The sequence below is a fragment of the Salmo salar genome, chromosome 11 (assembly GCF_965601325.2).
Source record: "Salmo salar chromosome 11, fSalSal1, whole genome shotgun sequence".
Lineage (NCBI taxonomy): Eukaryota > Metazoa > Chordata > Actinopteri > Salmoniformes > Salmonidae > Salmo > Salmo salar.
Genome location: NC_138301.1, coordinates 94,825,932 through 94,847,260, shown reverse-complemented (window position 1 = coordinate 94,847,260; position 21,329 = coordinate 94,825,932). Strand labels below are relative to the sequence as shown.

The following is a 21,329-nucleotide window of genomic DNA, read 5'->3' as shown; positions in this document are numbered from 1 at the left end:
TAATAATAATAATATTAATATTAATAATAATATGCTAAAATAAATCCATTCCAACAATAAAGACAAGCAATCTGAAAGACGTTTCTAATAAACATTTAGGCTATTAATGTGCAAAAAGTAATACATTTAATCAATATTGTGGGCCAACATGGCCTATTTCATCCATATTTAATTAGTTGAAAGTTGTGTAAAAAGTAGCAAATACCAGCAATCGCCTATTCAACCTTTAATTTGATCCATTCTTTTTTAATTGAAGTCCTCTGACACGAAATAATAAGCTGTCCTAAATCATTCAATTATGACTGTAAGTAGATAATACTTTATATCTGATGTGCTTATGCAGGGTACAACACAAAACAAAACGTTATGATTTAAACAGGACATCTACAACATATATACTATAGGCTTCATCCATGTCCCTGACATGGTTTAGGCCTATATTACTCATTTTATCACTCAAATAAGGGGACATATACCTGTCATGTGATAGCAGAAATTGTGACAGATCACAACAAATCAAGTTCCAAATTGTGTGTGAAAACAGTGTACTCCAAATTAACCGGAATTCACAGACCCCCGGAAATCGTGTCACATCTTATACACAATCTAATCAAAGCGAAGCTGTCGCTGGGGGTGAATGAAAACAAACCGGCTCTTTGACAAGTGTTTCCGTAAACGTTACTGTTTCGCTAAGACAGTGTGTTGTATTGGGTGGAATGCCACTCAAAACACAAAATCAGTCATCCATGTGGTTTTGGGAAGGGTGACACCCTCTTCTCAAATAGCCACACCTCACCCTTAGTTCTACTGCACTCCCCTCGACTCCATCATCCAATGGCCGCGGCGCACCGTCTCCACTGCGCGCCTCGGAGACCGTCTGTTGGATAAAACCTTGCACAGTATTAGTAGCAGGTCGTGAACAGCTACACCACCTCTGCCTGTTGAGAGAGTATCATACCAGACGCTTTATCAAAGATTGACTTGGATCTCCCCGGCCGAGGTTACATTTCCTCCAGTGTGGTCTAGCATTGGATAATAATAAGGATATCTGCCCGGACCTTTTTTCTGCAAGGCGAAGGTAATTATTTCCACCAATGAGGTGCTTTTGATCGTAAACGCAATGTGCAAACGGCTAGTCATGGGTACATCACCGTGTTAGCAAATGTGGATGTTTGTTATCATATTTAACAAATGGTTGTAAATGTGTAAAAGCTTAACAATGAGTAATGTATTGGCTGATCGTTTAGTTAGAGTATCGAGTCCCGTTACATTCGCTAAGTAGTGTGAGAGAGTAGTCCCTACAGAGATCCTATTACTCCTAATTGGTAATCCCAACAAAGATCCAAAGGCTAGCCTACGATAAGCAGTGAAACGTGTTTTTTGTTTTGGCTTATTATATAGGCCTATATATTTATTTAAATAAGAGCGGCGGCGGGGACTTAAGACTCGAATTGAAACTGCAACGCGGGCGCTAATATATTGTAATACTATGGCACACTATGGCATAACCTTACTTAACAGTATTCATAAGAACCCCATATTAACTATTACAATGTCCTCTTGCAGCAAAGAGTGCACTCAGGAACACATTCATGCCAAGCGAGGCCCCACATGGACTAAAAACATCAAATTAACTGGGAGAGAGAGAGAGAGAGAGAGAGAGAGAGAGAGAGAAGAGAGAGAGAGAGAGAGAGAGAGAGAGAGAGAGAGAGAGAGCGTGGACCCCCAACGACAAAGACTTAAGAGATATGTCCAACAGCACCGGACGAGGTAAAATACCAGACCTGAGACTCCCTTCCCTCGTATTGCTATAGTATTTTGGCCGCTAAAGAGAAGATCATCGCATGCATTTAGCAGCTATTACTCAAATATAGCCAAAACAAACAGATACTTTGTTAAAATGTTCCTTAAAAAAAGCTGAAATCATTCATCAATATGAAATATTTAATTGTCAAAGAAAGCAAAAAAATGCAGTACAGGCATGACAAAATATTTCAGAGACCTTGACAGAAATCAGCCTTTATTAGTTTATGCTCAGGCGTTGACAACGGAATAAATTCATAATCCCTGTAATTATTTTCTATCCAAGTTTCGTTAAGAATACCTAACATTATTCACCGGGATTTCTAATTACATGAAAACGAAACGCTTTTAAAGTAATTGAATGATTATGCTGATAATAAACTGGATTTCAGCAGCAACGACATTTTGGCCTTTGGGTGCTTTGAATTATGAAAGACTTGAATAGTGTTTGTTGTTTCATTCTCTAATACATTGACATTATTCATACTGAATAAGGACGTTATTAACAGAAACAGGCTATGTTTTATTGTAATATCTGTATACCCACGAATTCTGAATACATTAGCATAGTTGAGTAGTCCATGGCTGTTTATGCAGTTTCTAAAGTTTATACAGCAATGTTTCTCTTATCAGAGCAGAGATCGGCTAGAAAGGCCAAGGACCTTAGTCAATAAAAACCGAATGATCAATAATTGAAAAACTTAATGTGCACCTGTCTTTATACACTGTTATTACAGTTATTTTCCTTAATTTCAGGGTGATCTTTGTAATTGTTATGACAGAATGTCAATTCATGAATTTAACATTTAAAAAATCGAACTATCAATGATCAGGCCAACAATTCTGAAAGTTGAGCCTGGTGTTATAAATCCTGCTTGTATTTACTATACAAAAATAACTGATTTTCCTTCTCTCGTCGAGGGTTTGTCAAGTTAATTGGACGTTAGTCTAGCTGACAGATATAGATTTGGGCCAATCCGTGGTCATTGTCACTTCAATTGTGCCAATGATGGAACGGTGGGGAGCTGAATGGTATGGCTTGTTTACGTTTCACCCGGTCTACCCCGCGGCATAAATTATGACACCCTCTTGTCGCCTCAAATGCGCCATCTTCTTTCATGTTCTCATAGCACCCGCTGTCAGGGGTTACAATAACCGTTCTGAAGTTACAGTGCAGCATTGCACCTCAGAGGTTTTTGGGGTTATTGGGTCCCGTTTGGCTCAGTTGGTAGAGCATTGCGCTTGCAACACCAGGGTTGTGGGCTCAGTAAGGGAAAAGTAAGAAAATGTATGCACTCACTATAAGTCACTCTGGATAAGAGCGTCTGCTAAATTACTAACATTGAAATGTTATGGGTCTAATCAAATTACGTGACAATGTTGTTTAAAATTGTTAGGAGTAGCTTATAGGATAGTCAACCGATGTTGTCAAATATAGGCAATCGATCTCTAGTGGCTGATACATAATTATACCTTATAGCCTGTGAGCATCTTCATTTCTTGTGTTAGCAGACGGACATACCACGACAAAAGTGCTTTTTTTGGGAGGGTGATCAACATTTTCTTTTAAAACTGCTTATTTTTTATTTAGACTAAATAATGGGTTGTGCTAATCGTGGTCAGTGGCCACACTTTCATTCCATAACCTAATGGCGAGTTAGTGGAATAAAACAAAATATATAAATAGGCTATCATATAGGGACTAAAGTGCAGTGTAACAGAAATGCTGCATTATTGAAACTCGTGTGAAACTAAAATGGTTTTCATGAAAGTGAGAGGTTCTGCAATAGTTTGTGTGGGCTGTATTATATTTAATGTAAGGTTATAGGTTAGACACACACACACACAATAGGTGAACAAAACCCGTTTTTTCAGGTATGGTAGATATTTCCTCTGGCATTTTGACGGCTCCTTATGTTACATTGTAGATTGTGTTCTCAATTCAAATGTGTACATACTCATCCAAAAGGCTAGGCCTTTAGGCCTATTACATTAGGCCTAGTTCCCGCATCATTTGAAGTCTAGAATCAATAAAATAATATATTTTACGGTGGATTATAAATTCGAATCCATTTTGAGGAGGAAAACCATACAAGGGGATTCATTATTTGAAGGGAAACAACCTAAAGAATGAATGGCATCATTACAAATTACGCGAAATGGAGACAATATAGGCTATTAATTGTGCAATTAGGATAAATCGTTTTTATGAGGGATTTTTGTGTGTGTGTGTGTGTGTGTGTGTGTGTGTGTGTGTGTGTGTGTGTGTGTGTGTGTGTGTGTGTGTGTGTGTGTGTGTGTGTGTGTGTGTGTGTGTGTGTGTGTGTGTGTGTGTGTGTGTGTATGTGTGACAGAAGAGAGAGAGAGTTCACGCGCGTGTGTATATGCGTGTGTGTTTATTCCCTTGGGGTTGCTCAGCTTTAATATCCTGCAGGTTGGTGAAGCTTGGCGGGGAGATTTTTACACACTCCGCTAGCACGGTTAATGGTGCTCCTGCTCCCCACCCAGCCTCGTCCGGACTCCGTTTGATGTGGAAATAAAATCTGGGAAAGGGCTGAGAAAAGAGCAAGGCGAGGAAGCAAGCTGCTGAATGGGTTAAATTAAAAGCAATGGGATTCTTACAAAGTCACTGATGCAGTCTATAGAAAGACAGAGAAGCTGCTGACAACTTTCAAAATGAAATGGCAAACCCTTTCCCCAGTTTCATTTCCAAGTCCTCATAAAGGAGAAGTCGATTTTTGATTTTGTAAATGAAAATGGTCCACTATAACTAGAACATGTATTACCTGGTGTGGTCTAGGCCTATGGTAGGCTATTCATTTTAGCATCGACACAAGGGAATAAATGTTATTCTACAAATGAATATGCATGCGCATTATCTCGAGCATATTGGTGAACCATAATAATTGGTATAGGCCTATAGGGAAAATGTTCATAGGAATCAGTATTTCATTCATCCCTATAGTTCAAATACAGACGATGGACACGTTCTGCCGTAGACTACATCACTCTCAATGTAATAGTTTTTATAATAACCGCATTATGCCAACGGACTACCGACAGCCCATCGATGTGTCTAGACGAGAAGAAATGTAGTGAGTATGCTTGCACGCAAATAGGCTATCAATAACTTGATTTACACCACACAAATGCTATTTGACTTAATATAGCTATTGGAAATGATCAACATGCTCACGATGTAGGCTACATTTTTCTAATGTAAAAAACGAATTATTGCCATTTATTTTGCGTAATTGTAAATGTGATAAACATGCCTGTCAAAGAGGTGGTTTCACATAGAACTTGGTGCTACAGCCTATAGAAGCCCATTATCCTCGCATATATACATTAATTTTTTTACGAATAATTGGCCAAATCGTGGAAAAATAAACTTCAAAACATAACATGATGATAAATAATTGACTTTGTAATTTAGCCTATAGAATTGTAGCTTAGACAGTATCACTTCAGGGCATTTTGAAATCGAAATGATGGCAATATCGTATCATTGTGCATGTGAGCTGTTTTTCCATGCCGCTTGCCAGGGTGGGCCTAAATTATGCATGGCCTATGGGCCCCGAACTCCTTACATAAAAAAAATGTAAAACGCGTAAAATTCTCCGCTTTATAACGTTTAATGTGACATTCATTTATATCAAAGTTAGGATAAACTTACTTCCTCTGCGAGAAATGACTACCTTCTCTCGCTGCCTTGTGTGTCCCATAGGAAACCCAAACCCGGAGAGAGGAATCTAGAGGTCAGAACCAGGATTGAGAACATCTAGAATGTGGAAGACTTACACAGAGCTGTCTAGACCAGAGGCTGTCAAATTTCTAGCTAGATCCGACTTAATTGGTCAGTTACCCTCTTTTACCACACTTTTAAAACAACACTGAATTATGCATGATAAATTGACAAAATATATTCTGACATGTGCATCATTCACATCTCTGTCATCATTTTTATATAGCCCTTTTAAGATCTTCACCCGGGTTAGTTTGATAGCTAGGGGCTCTATTCAATCTGTATCGCTGAAGCATTACAGATTGCGCTATAGAAATGTAAAGGTATTTTCCGATTGAGCCAACATAGCCTATACAGCGTTTACGGTTAATACAGTCTCCGCTAAAGCGGGAACTTTTCATTTACATTTCAATCACTCTGTAATGCTGAACTTCAGCAATATAGATTGTGTAGAGCTATGCTACTGTAACTTATAGTTTAGCGAATCATTTTTTTGTCCAACATTCATATCAATTACCTGTAAACTTGAACACACCAAACATGCCTGTCTCCTCAACATAAAAAAACGAATATGAAATAACTTTATTTAAAACAATACAGTGAAACAAATTCCAGGAAATATATGCTCATTGTTATGTTCATGACCTACACAATTCTGTGTGCTGAATTGTCCCACCAGGTTCAATAACATCTTCTCTTGGAAACCCAAAGGAGCCACCTTTTATCCTTTTTTTTTATTGCATTCTGAAAATGATATTGCCAGTAGATGCCTACATAATATGTGATTTATTTGATCAAGTCATCTATTTTCTTCTACATGTCTGTAGTATGTCATTGTCGTATCAAGGTAAGAACATGAGGTGCCAAGTAATCCCTGTCACGGACCAAACAAATAGCTTGAAGTAGAACCAGCCCAGACCCAATATCAGTCTGCCCTTCCTGTGTGTGTATCCTCTGTGTGAGTTAGTGCTGTGTGTGTATCCTCTGTGTGAGGTAGTGCTGTGTGTGTATCCTCTGTGTGAGGTAGTGCTGTGTGTGTATCCTCTGTGTGAGTTAGTGCTGTGTGTGTATCCTCTGTGTGAGGTAGTGCTGTGTGTGTATCCTCTGTGTGAGGTAGTGCTGTGTGTGTATCCTCTGTGTGAGGTAGTGCTGTGTGTGGGTGGTAGCATGGATGGCAGTGAGCTCAGGTTCCAGGACATTTATAAGTGTTTCACCCCCCCTCCTCCCCTAGGTCATGGGGGTCTTAACCAACTAGGCGGAATGTTTGTGAACGGCCGTCCGCTTCCGGAGGTGATCCGGCAGCGCATCGTGGACATGGCCCACCAGGGCGTGCGTCCCTGTGACATCTCCCGCCAGCTCCGCGTCAGCCACGGCTGTGTCAGCAAGATCCTGGGACGGTGAGCACCTCATAGCACCTTTACACCTTTACACAACAGGGTGATACTGTTAGCAGCCCTCTATTGTGTTCTCAAGACACCTAAACCTTTGTTTAGAGTGTCTGGGTTCACTATACAGTACATCATTGGTCATGTAAACACCTATTTTTGTTCAATCCAAATGATGACCACCCACATTCACTATATTGCTCTCTGACTGAACAAACCTCTCTGTACTTTTCCAGCTACTACGAGACTGGCAGCATCAAGCCAGGTGTGATTGGGGGCTCCAAGCCCAAGGTGGCCACTCCTAAAGTGGTTGATAAGATAGCAGATTACAAGCGTCAGAACCCCACAATGTTTGCCTGGGAGATCAGAGACAGGCTCCTGGCAGAGGGGGTGTGTGACAGCGACACCGTGCCCAGTGTCAGCTCCATCAACAGGTACTGACTAACCTCTCCATTATGCTATGTGTAAACCAATAAATATCACTAAGTGGGCCTTTAAATTAAGAACTGAGGTCTCTTAAGTAGTGTTAAACAAGTGTATAGAAATTGAATCAGCAGAACAAACGCAGATGTAAAGTCTGTGGTGCAATAGATTTTACACTGTTGTCTAATAAACACATTTCACTGCACCTATCTGGTGTATGTGACAATAAAACGTTGATTTATTATTATTTATAATCTCTGCTCTTTATTCCAGAATAATCCGAACCAAGGTGCAGCTGCCTTTCAACCTGCCCTTGGACGGCAAAGGCCTAAGCCCAGGACACACACTCAGTGAGTCTCTACACACACACTCACGCACGCACGCACGCACGCACGCACACACACACAGACAGACAGACAGACAGACAGACAGACAGACACACAGACAGACACACACACACACACACACACACACACACACACACACACACACACACACACACACACACACCACACACACACACACACACACACACACACACCCTTGTCATTAACAAAGCACTAACACTCCCCCCACTCCAAGCACCAACACACGTCTTCACTAAGGCCTAGCATTATGATCTGATCATGTAGTATTTAGCCTAAAGAAACTCCATGCTTAATGGTTCGTAAGATTAACGGCTAATGGTCAACGATAATATTGCAGTAATAATGGTCCGTTTTCCCTTTCTGTCTGTCAGTCCCCAGTTCAACTGTCACTCCCCCAGAGTCGCCCCAGTCCGACTCCCTGGGCTCCACCTACTCCATCAGTGGCCTGCTGGGGATACCACAGCCCAGCCAGGAGGGCAAGAGGAGCCATGATGACAGTAAGTACCCAGCCTGATGTTCTATCCTCCTCTCACATTTTATCATTCTTTTTATGCAATTCAATAAGATTCACTCTCACAATTTATTCAACCATAATTTATGTACAAACTCAAATAGATTCAACAACTTTTCAGTATAACCCCACTCACCCCCCCCCCCCCCCTCTCTCTCTCTCTCTCTCTCTCTCTCTCTCTCTCTCTCTCTCTCTCTCTCCCAGGTGACCAGGAGAGCTGTAGACACAGTGTGGACTCTCAGGGCAGTGCCGGCGTTCCTAGGAAGCAGCTGAGACCAGAGCACTTCCCCCCGCAGCACCTGGACTGCGGCTTTGACCGCCACCACTACCCACCAGACTTCAGCTCTGCAGCAGCCAGCAAGACCGAGCAGGTACGGTGGCCTACATGGCACATTGACACTGAGAGGTGGAGTCTGCTTAACTCCACTGCACATTTTTTTATTCAATTCAATTCAGTTTAAGGGCTTTATTGGCATGGGAAACATATGTTTACATTGCCAAAGCAAGTGAAATAGATAATAAACAAATGTGAAAAAAACAATAACAAATTAACAGTGAACATTACACTTACTAAAGTTCCAAAAGAATAAACACATATAAAATGTCATATTATGTATATATACAGTGTTTTAATGATGTACAAATAGTTAAAGTACAAAAGGGAAAATAAATAAACATAAATATAGGTTATATTTACAATGGTGTTTGTTCTTCACTGGTTGACCTTTTCTTGTGGCAACAGGTCACAAATCTTTCTGCTGTGATGGCACACTGTGGTATTTCACCCAGTAGATATGGGAGTTTATGAAAAAAATGGTGTAATCTGAGGGAAATATGTGTCTCTAATATGGTCATACATTTGTCAGGAGGTTAGGAAGTGCAGCTCAGTTTCCACCTCATTTTGTGGGCAGTGTGCACATTGCCTGTCTTCTCTTGGGAGCCAGGTCTGCCTTCGGCAGCCTTTCACAATAGCAAGGCTATGCTCTCTGAGTCTGTACATAGTCCAAGATTTCCTTATTTATTTGAATTCCCTCCTCTCTTTTTAACACACAACACACACTCACGTACAAATGGTTAATCCGCTTTATCCTCCACAGACTGTGTACCCTCTCTCGCTCATCAATGGCAGTCTTGAAGACGGGAAGACCAGCCTCTCAACATCGAGTGCTGCTATTGGTCGGAATCTGGCAGCTCACCAGGGCTACACTGTGGTGACAGGTAAGACTCTTACGATGGATGGTGCCCTCTCACCCCGCACAAAGATCAGCGCTCAAAGGTGAAGCAGAAGGAAAACTGAACACGCTGACACATGGAAACATTAGCATATTTCACCACCCAATTTACAAAGGCAGTTCTTTTAAATATCATAATCTGTGAATGTAATAGCAGTCTGTTTAGGCGTGTATACTCCGGACCGTATCAACTGCGGCTGTCATCAGTCTGATAATAGATCGTGCTTCCGACCGAGCTATCATAGAAGTTGATGTTTATCTCTGCAGTGCAGCCACATTTTTAGCTTGCCGTGCCCGCTGATGCGCTGTACAATTAATTTGGCCTATTATCACGAGCTGCCCAAAGCACCCTTTCAAGTTTCATTTAAAACAGACGTACAATATGTGCTGTATGTCTAATGTAGTACCCATTCACTCGTCATTTGTTTCAAGCATTAATTTCAGCTTCCTGGCTATTTCTGCTGTGTATTTGTTAATCCATTCATTCCTATTAGTTAATTCCATTTTATTTCATTTTCTCACCCATCCACCCACTGGCCATGCCACCTCAGACCCCCTACAGCCCCTCCCACTTTGTCTGAAACAGGAAATGTCCCCGGAGGTGACCAGCACAAGCCCCTCCCCAAATGTGGTGGCCAACTCTGCTTTCCTAGAGCTGCAGTCGTTGCAGGCCCCTGTCACTGTCAGTAGCAGCTGCAGCAGCTCCAACCATTTCCCTCATGCGTTCAACTCATTCTCCCATCATGCACCAGTGTACGGCCATTTCAGCAGCCAGTCTCTCATAGCAGGTAATGAAGCATTCGTCTCACCCATTGCCACGCCCTGTAGGGGGTTCATACAGACAGTATAGCCTACACTCGCTTATCATGTCACCTGCCACAACACACCAAACCCCATGTGCAGTACTGTACTGGAACGTCAATTGCTGTAGATGATGGTGAGCACCGCTGACAGTGACAGAATTGATTTGTTTTTCATGTGTATATCCACCTGCTGCACTACTACAGTGCATGTACATCCTCAGGCTGACATCCTCAGGCTGACAGTCTGTCCTCCTCTGTTTCAGGGCGGGATATGGTGAGCTCCACTCTCCCTGGCTACCCTCCTCACATCCCCTCCAGTGGCCAGACCGGCTACTCATCCTCGGCCATCACTGGCATGGTAGCAGGTAAGACTCCCGTCCCTTGACACACACACAGGCTATGAGACGGGCTATGGCATCCTAAAATGGGATTTCTGAGAAAGAGGTGAATGATGTCTCTACTTTCAGTTCAGCTTATATAAATGCAGTTCATAGTTTTATTTTTAGCCAAACCTGATCCTATCTGGGTTTTCCCTTGGGGAACGCTGAAACTGCATAAGCTATTAGGACAAAGCACCCCTGAGAAGAATTTAGACAAAAAACAAAACATTTTTTTAGGGCAAGGCAGTGACCAAAACCAACGCTAAAAAAGCAAGGATGGGCGTGAGAGAGGGAGAGCGAAATGCTGGGAGGGAGGATTGGAGATTAACAGGAAGGCATGCTGGTTAATGAGTAGCCTGCTCGGCTGGTGAAGTGCATGGCGGTGCAGCCAGGGCCCAGGGGGTACAAGAGAACAGGCTGGGGGTTCCGCCCTGCTGCCCGCACCCCCACGCCGCCCCTCTGACCACACATCACCATGGGAACCAGGGGCCCCGCCAGAGGGGGGGGGGGGGGGAGGGTGGGGGGCCACTGGGTGGCAGAGTGGGCCTGGGTGAGAGAGAGAGAGAGAGAGAGAGCAGAGGAGGAGGGTCTTTGTGGTGTGTGTGTGTGTGTGTGTGTGTGTGTGTGTGTGTGTGTGTGTGTGTGTGTGTGTGTGTGTGTGGTGTGTGTGTGTGTGTGTGTGTGTGTGTGTTCCTTTTTTATTTGAAGTCTGCCCTTCGAAGCGCGAAATGAGAGGGTCTGATTTATTATTTTTCTGGTGGGCTTGCTGTGAGGAAGCGTTCATACACAATTACTCACAGAAAGGGAGGGGGGTCTGGGGGAGAGCCGGGGTATTCAATCCAGCCAACATAATTACCAATTAGATATTGGAATGTAAAAAAAAAGAAGAAGAAAAAAATAGAGGAGACAGAGAAAGGCTGAAAGGCTGAAGCAGGAAGTGAGGGATAGAGAGGAGAGGAGGGCATTTTGGATGGACGGAGAGGGGAGGGGTAAACGCTAAAGAGAGGAAGCGGAGACTAGCCACACGCACCAATGAGTCGAGGGATTTTACCCCCAGCCATCCACCTGGCCCATAGATTAATGGTTTACAAGATGCCCTAACCATTGGTGAATTATGAGCTAAGTCTTAGCAGATGCTGGCAAGAGGACAAACACCCTCAACTGAAGGCAAAAAAACAAACACTTTGAGGAATGCTGTGTCTTTATAAGAAATATTATGCCTGATATTGTCTAGACTGTAATGTGTTTTTTTCTATACACGTACATCTGTGAATTTCTTACTGAATGATGTTTGTTACTGTATGTCTCTTAGTGTACATCTGATGTATGTGCTGTTTTGTTCCATGTCTTTGCAGGTGCAGACTACTCTGGTCAGACCTATACTCACTCCCCCTACACCTCCTACAGCGAAGCTTGGAGATTCACCAACTCCAGCATTCTCGGTGAGTCAGTCAGTCAGGCACAGTGGAGTTCAATGGACACACCCTTCATAAGTATTAGAAGCGTGTACTGTAGTCTGTGTTGTGTGAGTACTGGAACGATGAAAGATTCCACACAGGACCATACTGTTTATAAAGCTGAGGTGTTATGATTGAAGTGAACGTGACAAAAGTGCAAAACAAAAGTGTTCAGAATACACTTCGCTGATCAGACTGAATTGTTATAGATAAAAGTCCCAGCTTCCAATTAAATGTTTTTTTTTTTAATACAAACCATTCCTGTCAGGTCAAGTTTATACTTTGAACCTTATTCAATAGCTTTGAACCTAAGATACCATGAATTTGAACCTAGAGTATCAATGGGAAAACCGCAAATTCAAATCCTCACGCCAACCAGGAAATAAAGTACAGTCAAACTTTTGGTTTCAGTCAGGTCACATGTATCAGGATCTCTCCTAGTCCCCATGGAAACTAGTTACCCAGTTACCAAGGGGTCTGCGCTATACCCCTGCCGTCTCTTGGTGTGTACGGTAACTCTCTCTGAGCTTACCAGCCTATGAGAACTTGTGTTCTGTTGTGACTTTCTGGTCACAAGTCTGTGTGTCACCTTGAACCAGCTGATTTCACCAATTATTAACGACACCGGGGAACATAGACAGTATTAATGCTTGTGTGTTCTGAATGCTTAATTCTATGCAATATTCAGTGATATTTCTTCCATCAAGTAGACCCATACTTTAACAGAGAGAAGGTGCAAAACAGGCAGCTTTATTCATGGGACAAACTATCCAAGCAAGGCAGATTTCCATCTGAACCATCTGCTATTGTCATGTGGTTGATGGGATTAAGAAAGCCTGCTCTGCATTGCATTGTCCCTCCTAACACCATCAAAGCCAAGCTAAAAATCAAACCACAATAGTAAACTCCTTTATCTCTGTCGCCCCCTGCAGGTTCGCCCTATTACTATAGCTCGGCCTCCCGCACCGCTCCACCATCCACTGCAGCCTACGACCATCTCTAGCTCCAATGGACCAACCTTCATCAAGAGGACTGATAATGGGGACCAATAGGCAAATGCAGCAAGGGATAGGAAGCTGTGATGAGAATTGGACTGTCTCCCAATAATGGACAGGGGAGTAAAGACATCGGAGGGACATTGAAGACTTTTAGTGGCAACACTGGACCAGCTATGCTTGACCCTGAACTCATGGCCAATACCTTCTCATGGCTAACTAATTCATTATTTATTTGTTTATAATGACAGCCTCATCCAGGGTGACTTGACACGTTTACACATGACATTCTGAACACTGTAATACATTTGGGCAACTGATGTCTATGACTTTGTCAGTGGCAAAGGCCTGAATCCTGCATTGTGTGTACATTGCTCCAAAGCTGTTTCACCAAAGACTTTATTTGTAGCACATTTTTGCATCACTCTGACATGCGACTTTGACTTCATGACATCACAGGATGTATTGGTGGCACAGTACAGTAACAGCTTTTTTTGTGAAGCTACTTCCTGTATTTGCATCAAGTTTACAATAGTTTTATACAATAATACACACGTCCCTTTCGCAGTCTAGTGTCGATTTTTTTGGATTCTCTGTGTTGAATTCCAAATTCAGCCTCTTTGAGCTCACCACCCAACAAAACCTTCCAGATCTTAAATGTAGTGTCGTGCCAATAGTCTGAATGAGGAGTACAGTCACACGTGGTATCATTCTCATAGCAAAATGTCCTCATGTCCTTGTCAAAAAAAATGTGTTCTATGAATTGAACTGTCTGGGTTACTCTTGTTTGGCAATATGTATATATTGTAAATGGCAAACTGCTCTTGAGAAAGAAATGCAATTTTATCAGAAGGATGATTTGGGGGTGAATATTGTGGGGATTAATGACTGAGTATCTGAAAAACAAAACAACTCTTTAATAAATTTTTTTCTTTATGATAATTCGAGTTTGTTGTCATGCTGATGTTTAGTATGAGAACTGTGACTAAACTGTTTTTTCTTTTCTTATACTGTTATTAATATTATTGAAGATGTAAATATGGAATTTCTAAATAATTATTTTAATTAAATAAAGCATGACAAAGTGATTCTGCATTGCATTCTTTTCCCCACATGTTTGCACATCTAATGAGCGATGACAACATTTAAAGTAGAATAAAGTCCTATTCATATCCTTCGTATCAACTGTCAAAAAGTAAGAAACCCGTTTCTATTTAAGTCTGTATAGTTTGAGTGTTGTGGCATGTCGTATGTAGCGCATAAACAAACATAGGCCTACACAAACCTCCCCACTGCTTCCATCACCATAAGGAATGGACATCACAACGAGAGGATCATTGTTTCATCACAACGTTGTTTGATGCTGCACAAAGCTCCTATTGTCTAATAATCACAAAACTAGAATATTCTGTCACACATGCAGTTTAGAACAAGGCAATCTTACAAACAATCTTGTAAGATTGTAGCCCTGTATACCAACTCCTCATGCTGAAGCAATTAGTAAATAGTTTATACATCATCTATGAATCATTACACCATTCATAAGATGTCAAATAAATGTCCTTATAAACCATTTACTAATCATTAGTTAAGTATTTTTGCGTCATCTAAAGTGTGGGCTATTTATACTTTATAAATGTTTTGAGTGACCAGTGTTATTTCTCCCAAAAAGATGGACATGCCATTGGTAGACATTCCAGCAGTACCTGATGCTCCTTAAGGTCTGAAAATGGCTCTTAGAACATACCAATGGTTAAACAATAAGCAGACAACACAGAGGATGTTTAAATATATTCAACATTTTATTCCAAAACAGTCACATTGTTGTAATAGTGTGATGTGTAACTTTAGACACACTTTATGCTGAGTAAAATTACATTTTTTCATCTGAAAACGCTATCATTAGCGTTTCTTGGCAGGGACTTTTCTACCAAAACCAAAGTGCAGATTGCAGTCACTCCGTAATCCATAGAATGCTTATGAGTTAAGGAAATAAATATCTGAATACATCCTTTCGTTGAACTATCCCATTACGGCTAAAGAGTTAACACATTTAAGGCCCAGTAAAAGTGCTGCCAAACAATGTCATGTGTGAAAATGAGTCTGTGGTTAAAAGACTGATGCACTGGAAGCATTTAAGGGTTATAACACTTCTACATGCATATAATAAATGTAACATTTCTACCTCAATCACATATCAGTAGTAATGAAAGAATAAAAACCCATTAGAGAAAAACTGGCCAATCTGGCCAGTTTTTGTGTGTAGGCTACATCTCTCTGTTTTATGATTAGTTTGTGTTCATGAGGTTGACAACATTAGCAAAATAATCACATTACAACACCTCCTCACATCCTTCAGACAGTTGTTTTACAATCGTTTCTGTGAATAAAATGTTTGATATATTTCCTTTAAAGGCCTAGTGCAGTCAAAACTAGATTGTCCTGGGTGTTATATGTGCTGTATTTCCACACTATGAGGTAAAAATAATACTGTGAAATTGTGAAAATGATGTTGTTTGAAATGACTGCCTGAAATGTCAGCCTGTTTTGGTGGGATAGTGTTTTGGCCTGCCTGGTGATTAGTTAATAGACCAATAAGAAGGACAGTTCCAAACCTCTCTGCCAATAACAGCTAGTTTTCAGTTGTCCCCTCCCCACTCAGACCACTCCCAGACAGTCCTAGATAAATTCGTGTTTGAGAAATGGCTCTTTGCCAAGAAGCTATTTTTGTTAATTTTTGATCATTTAAAATTTTAAATGAAAACAATCATAGTAACACAGGTAATTGTTACCCAAAAATGATGCAGTGGACCTTTAAACACCCTGTGTTGTCTGCTTATTATTTTACCATTGATATGTTCTAGGCTATTTTACAACCTTAAGGAGCATCAGGTACTGCTGGAATGTCTACCAATGGCATGTCCATCTTTTTGGGAGAAATAACACTGGTCACTCAAACATTTATCTAGCATTTATAAAGTATAAATAGCCAACACTTTAGACACGCCATGCAAAAATACTTAACTAGTGATTAGTAAATGGTTTATAAGGACCTATATTAAATACCTTATGACCGGAGTAATGATTAATAAATGATGAATAAACATTTTACTAATCCATTATAAATGCTTTATTACGTGGAGTGATTATAAGGTGCTACTGGGGATTTTAGTAGCAGTGCAATTCTTTAGCCTACAGTCAAAATAGGTGTTCTGCTAATTTCAATTTATCAACACAATATCTCACCAGATCTCACTGCCTCACACCACTTTACTGTATCCTATTAGTGATGTCAAATTCTTCACAAAGACAACAGGCCTAGTTTCCTCCCCTGGATGTAAAATGTAGGATTCCCATTGTGCACAATAAATACGTAGTGAATTAAATACTTTTAACAGAATACATAACTATTATTATTAGTTGTTGTTGTTGTTGTTATTATTATTATTATTATTATTATTATTATTAGGGTCTATATGGTTCTACTGCAAAACTCAAATGTTGCATATTTTCTGCAACTCAGCAATTCACCAGAAACGTAAGAGGACAAAATCAATGATCCTGATCAAATGCGCATCTGTTTAATTTCTTTTTTATTTTCTGCTTCATGTAGTTTTATTTGCAATTATTTCTCCCCTCTTTGCGGCCTCATAATTATACCGCGGTAACGAGGCCACGGTTCGGCGGTGCCACTGCCCACCTGGACCCACCATCGCAGCACAAGCCGCGGGACTTGATGGATGGCCTGCCTCTCCGCCGTGCATAAGTCTGAGTCGACACCAGATCACACCCCATGATGTTGGAAAGAACACCTACTGTATGTGTAGGCTATTGTCTCTGGAAAAGCAGCGAAGGTAATTATTTCTGTTTTCAAAAGGGACTCAATCCTGTTCTGTCTCACATTTGATTTGTTTTATTTGAAGGTGTAATTTAGGCCTGCAGTGGTTGTGGACTCGGGATGAATTTGTTGCTGTCTTTATTTTCCCCTAGTCTTAGAGTTTATATTCAACTTCATCAGTGAGTTCCTGCGCTAAGGTAATAACCCTTGAATGTGAGCTGACAAATCTAATAGGCCTACTGCCACATATCCTTTGCATATAGTTGCATATTCAGACAATTCGTAACCTAAAATAAGTGCATTGTGGTATTCTACTTCAAGATAAAGACTCATACATTATATCAATAGAATTAAGAGACTACATTTTCCTTTGTTTTTACCATAGGCTAATTCAAACTCTTTTTAATGTAATACTCTTTTTAACTACATCCATTTTTTTTAAATTCATTTGTTGTTTTTCTTCTGAATGTAGGCTATAAACCTTTATTGGTCCCTCAAAAACAGAGCACATCATGGCCTTAATTTACCACTAAAATAAGCACTAAAACAATGCAAAAATCAAATGAAATTAAGGCTAAGCTCCCTTTTGAAAAATGGTTTTAAGCAAACAATATCAACGATAACTGGCAAGCAATACAGTGTAATCAGGGCAGTACTCAGCTGACAAAGATGATTCATGACATCTCTTTATTTACTGTATACTCTGTCTTCCTTCCTCCCTCTCCCTCCCTCATTCTCTCACTTTCTCTCTCTCTCTCTCCTCTTCACACCTCTCCTTCCTATCCAAGTTGCGACCCTCATGCTCACTCTATTCCTCTACTCTCTGCCCTGTCCTGTGTACTTAAGACAACGCTCCCTTCTCCGTTGTTGTTGAAGTGGGATGCCCCACTCCCATCAAACGAATGGAACACATTGTTTTCAGTTCCCTGTGCAGACACGCCGAAACACACATCACATCCACATACTGAAACACAGAGGAGCTTTAAAGTATATGTCCCCTCTTTTTTTTAATGGCTGCAAAATGAGGCAATCCCCCCAAAGCATCAAATTCAAATTCCAAAGCCTCCACAAACCCAGCCAGCTGACGGACTGCCAGGGAAATAATGACAGCAACTGTTAAACATTAACAATCCTGCAGCCAAAGAGTCGAAAACAACATAATACTGCCACAAACAACTACAACACAAATACTTCATCTCTCTCTCTCTCTTTCACACACACACACACACACACACACACACACACACACACACACACACACACACACACACACACACACACACACACACACACACACACACACACACACACACACACACACACACACACACACACACACACACACACACACACACACACACACACAATTCCCAGCCCAGGCCTGGCTCTGGGCGACAGTGGGCCTATTAGTGTTAAGGTTTTGGGCCACAGTGCTTCTAGTAATGAGCCCGGCAGCACAATACAGGCACCCGGCCGGAACAGCTGAGGGGAGACAAAGCCAGCAGGATGGGGAGAGCGCTGGGGGCTTGGGGTAACTACATTTAACACAGAGAGGGACAGAGCGGTGTGTGTGTACACATGCGTCCATGTGTGTGTGTGTGTGTGTGTGTGTGTGTGTGTGTGGTGCATGTGTGTGTATGTGTGTGTGTGTGTGTGGTGCATGTGTGTGTATGTGTGTGCCATAGCCATTACTGGGACAAACTAAGAGATAGATAGAGGCCCCTGGAGTAGCTGCTGCCAAAAAGGCAGTGCAGAGAGGAGTGTGTGGCAATCAGTGGAATGACGGGTCAGAGTTGTCCCGCGCCAGTCAACTGGAAACTTCTCCACTTATCTCTGGGCCTGAGACATTGGGCGAACCAACTCGCAAATAAGCATAGTGCACAGGACAATATTTGTGTGCCTAAATGAAACACAGGCTGCTGTTGTTTTAAACTGTGAATTGCGGGGCTACAAGGTTGCGCTGAGGGTCTCGTCTGCCGGATGTTTTCTGTGAGGACAGGCTTTGAGGCTTGGAGAAAAGCACTTAATCCAGACTGTTTGATTGAACACGTCACCTTCATTTATTGATTAGGACGGAGCGGCGGTCATTAGTGTGAGCCCTGTCGGTCCGTTACAAGAAGGTTTCTCTTTCAAACTATTTAAAATGAGCTCATTGTCCTGGAATGACACCTTCTCACCAATTCCAAACGGTCTCTGATGTCATCATTGATATATTTCTTCTGTCAGAATAAACGTGAGAAAAGCTTCAGCGATTACTAATCTACAGATTTTAATATGTGTACTACTTCTTTCAATTATACCATTGAAAACAGTTCCTCTTCCTCAAACATTTATAATGAGTACCATCAGTAACTTCAAGGATCTCATCTGTCCATTAAACCATAGAAGGACTTAAAACAATCGAAGTGGTCAAACAGACGGTGAGCCTGTGGTAGATGGGAGGTGAAAGACAGGTGCCCTCTGTTTGACTGGCCTATTAGCACACAGCCCTGAGGGCAGGAAGCTCTATTGACTGGAGACATCAAGAGGAACGCACCTTTCAAAGCACACACCTTCCGGACTCACACACACACACACACACACACACACACTCCTATATACAACCACCTGGATAAAATCAGCCAGGTATCAGGTACTGCCCCGAGGGAAAGCCCTGAACTCTGGACATGGAGACAGAGTCAACCAAGACCAACACTGCTCTCTCTATCAGATGCTTCAAAACATACTCTCCTCACACTCGACATTTCATTTTCTACGCAGATCTATCACGTATAGCATCAAGATGAAACCCCTCACTAGTACTGATTAAAACTCGGTCAAACTCAGATTGAAAAGGAAACACCGTCAACATACGTGTTTGTCCTGCCTGCCCAGATTAAAAAATCTATCCGCAGCGTACTGTACGTCGCCTATAAACCCTATTCTACGTGTCATTATGTTTGTTTGCAGCGCCCGTGTCTGAGAAGCACTGAATCCCTGCCTAGGGAGTGTTGTCCCAGGCAGGAGTGTGTGGAAGTGGAGAGTGCAAAGTTAGGTCATGCATTGAAATGCCCTTAAGCCAGGCACTTTACCTTAGCTGTTCCAGTGAGAGACTCCTAGGGTACAAAGGCTTACATTCTAAAGGGTATGGAGGAAAGAGTAGAACGTGGAAGTATTATTCATGTTAGGCCTGGGTCTGCTTAGCAAATCAAATGAATATGTCTGGTTTCTGAGTCTAAAATGGGGAATTGAAAAAAAGGATGTGTCTAATGCTATTTCTGGACTTCTCTAGCCTCCATGCCCTCACATCTGGTACCTATGAAAAGGGGCAAAATAAAATAGGAAGAGGACAATAAGAAATATGATGATGACATGAATCAAATGAAATGAGACAATAAAACTGATAAACAACCGGATTTAGAGAAACAGCATAAGTATGAGATGGAGCACGTTGTGTTTCTTATCCCACTGGAGACTCTCTAACTCAAGTGGACACAGAGGGAGCTGACAGTGGATAAGTGAAGGGGGGGGACGAGGGTCCGAATGGAAAAGAGACTCCTGAAAAGATCACAGAGAGAAAAGAGTAGAATTCAAGAGCCGGGCCACAGAGAAAGCCACGCCACGACGCCAGCAGTCAAGAGTGGAGCGACTGAAAGGCCAAGGATATAAAAGAGGATGGGGAGAGGTAGAGGGAGTAAAAAGCTACATCGAATACAGAGGGGAGAGAGAGACAAATAAATGGTTTGTGCGGATAAAAGATAAAAAGTAACAAGTGGAGCGTGTGAGGCGTCAGCACCAGATGGGCAATGTGTGTCGGGAGGGACATTGAGGGCAGAGGCAGGAGAGACAGACGGAGAAAATAAAGCACAGGGACAAATACTGTGTGTGTGTGTGTGTGTGTCTATATTAGAGCTTTTGGAATGTTGGATAGCGTTCAACACAGGATGAGTGTTTGTGTGCATGCTTCACAGGGAGAGACCTTATGTGTGGAGGGGCTTATTCTGAGTCCACTGCCCAGTGCAAGCGTTGGACAAGCCCCTAATGATCACAACTCTGGCCTTGCCTTTTTAATTACCCAACCAGCCCTGACAGAGCGCCACAAAGCTCTTCAACCCACAGAATGGGGAGTAGAGGGGGGGAACAAAAACAGGACCTTTGCATCTGAAGTATGGCCCTAACCTCTGCTAATGCAAGGCTGTCCTGTCTGCCTCACTGCCATGGCCACTCTTTGTGTGGAGTGGAGGAGCAAGATGGCACTCCAACCCAGCACCACTGCTGCTGTCATGGTCTAGAGAACATGTATAGAGCCTGGGTCAAGACCCTCCATTGATGAAAGCCAAAGTATTCACTGCAATTTGTACCCTGCATGCATTAAGAAGAAACCCGATGTGAATGTGTGAAAGTCCATGT

General features: G+C 41.9%; 1 protein-coding gene across 3 annotated transcripts; it reads left to right on the top strand.

Moving 5' to 3' along the window:
• Positions 1-839: 839 nt before the first annotated feature.
• Positions 840-14,190, top strand: LOC106563295 (paired box protein Pax-8). 3 transcript variants are annotated; one of them, XM_014128770.3, is made up of 12 exons: positions 841-1,078; positions 5,531-5,659; positions 6,780-6,945; positions 7,170-7,367; positions 7,630-7,706; positions 8,096-8,221; positions 8,440-8,606; positions 9,333-9,453; positions 10,019-10,255; positions 10,534-10,635; positions 12,006-12,092; positions 13,040-14,190. In XM_014128770.3, exons 2-12 carry the CDS (start codon positions 5,590-5,592, stop codon positions 13,108-13,110), a joined length of 1,422 nt encoding a protein of 473 aa, XP_013984245.1. In that variant the 5' UTR covers positions 841-1,078; positions 5,531-5,589; the 3' UTR covers positions 13,111-14,190. The 3 variants fall into 3 exon arrangements, with proteins under 3 accessions (XP_013984248.1, XP_013984245.1, XP_013984247.1); XM_014128773.3 differs by lacking the exon at positions 10,019-10,255 and having other exon boundaries at positions 840-1,078; XM_014128772.3 differs by lacking the exon at positions 5,531-5,659.
• The last annotated feature ends 7,139 nt before the right edge of the window (positions 14,191-21,329 follow it).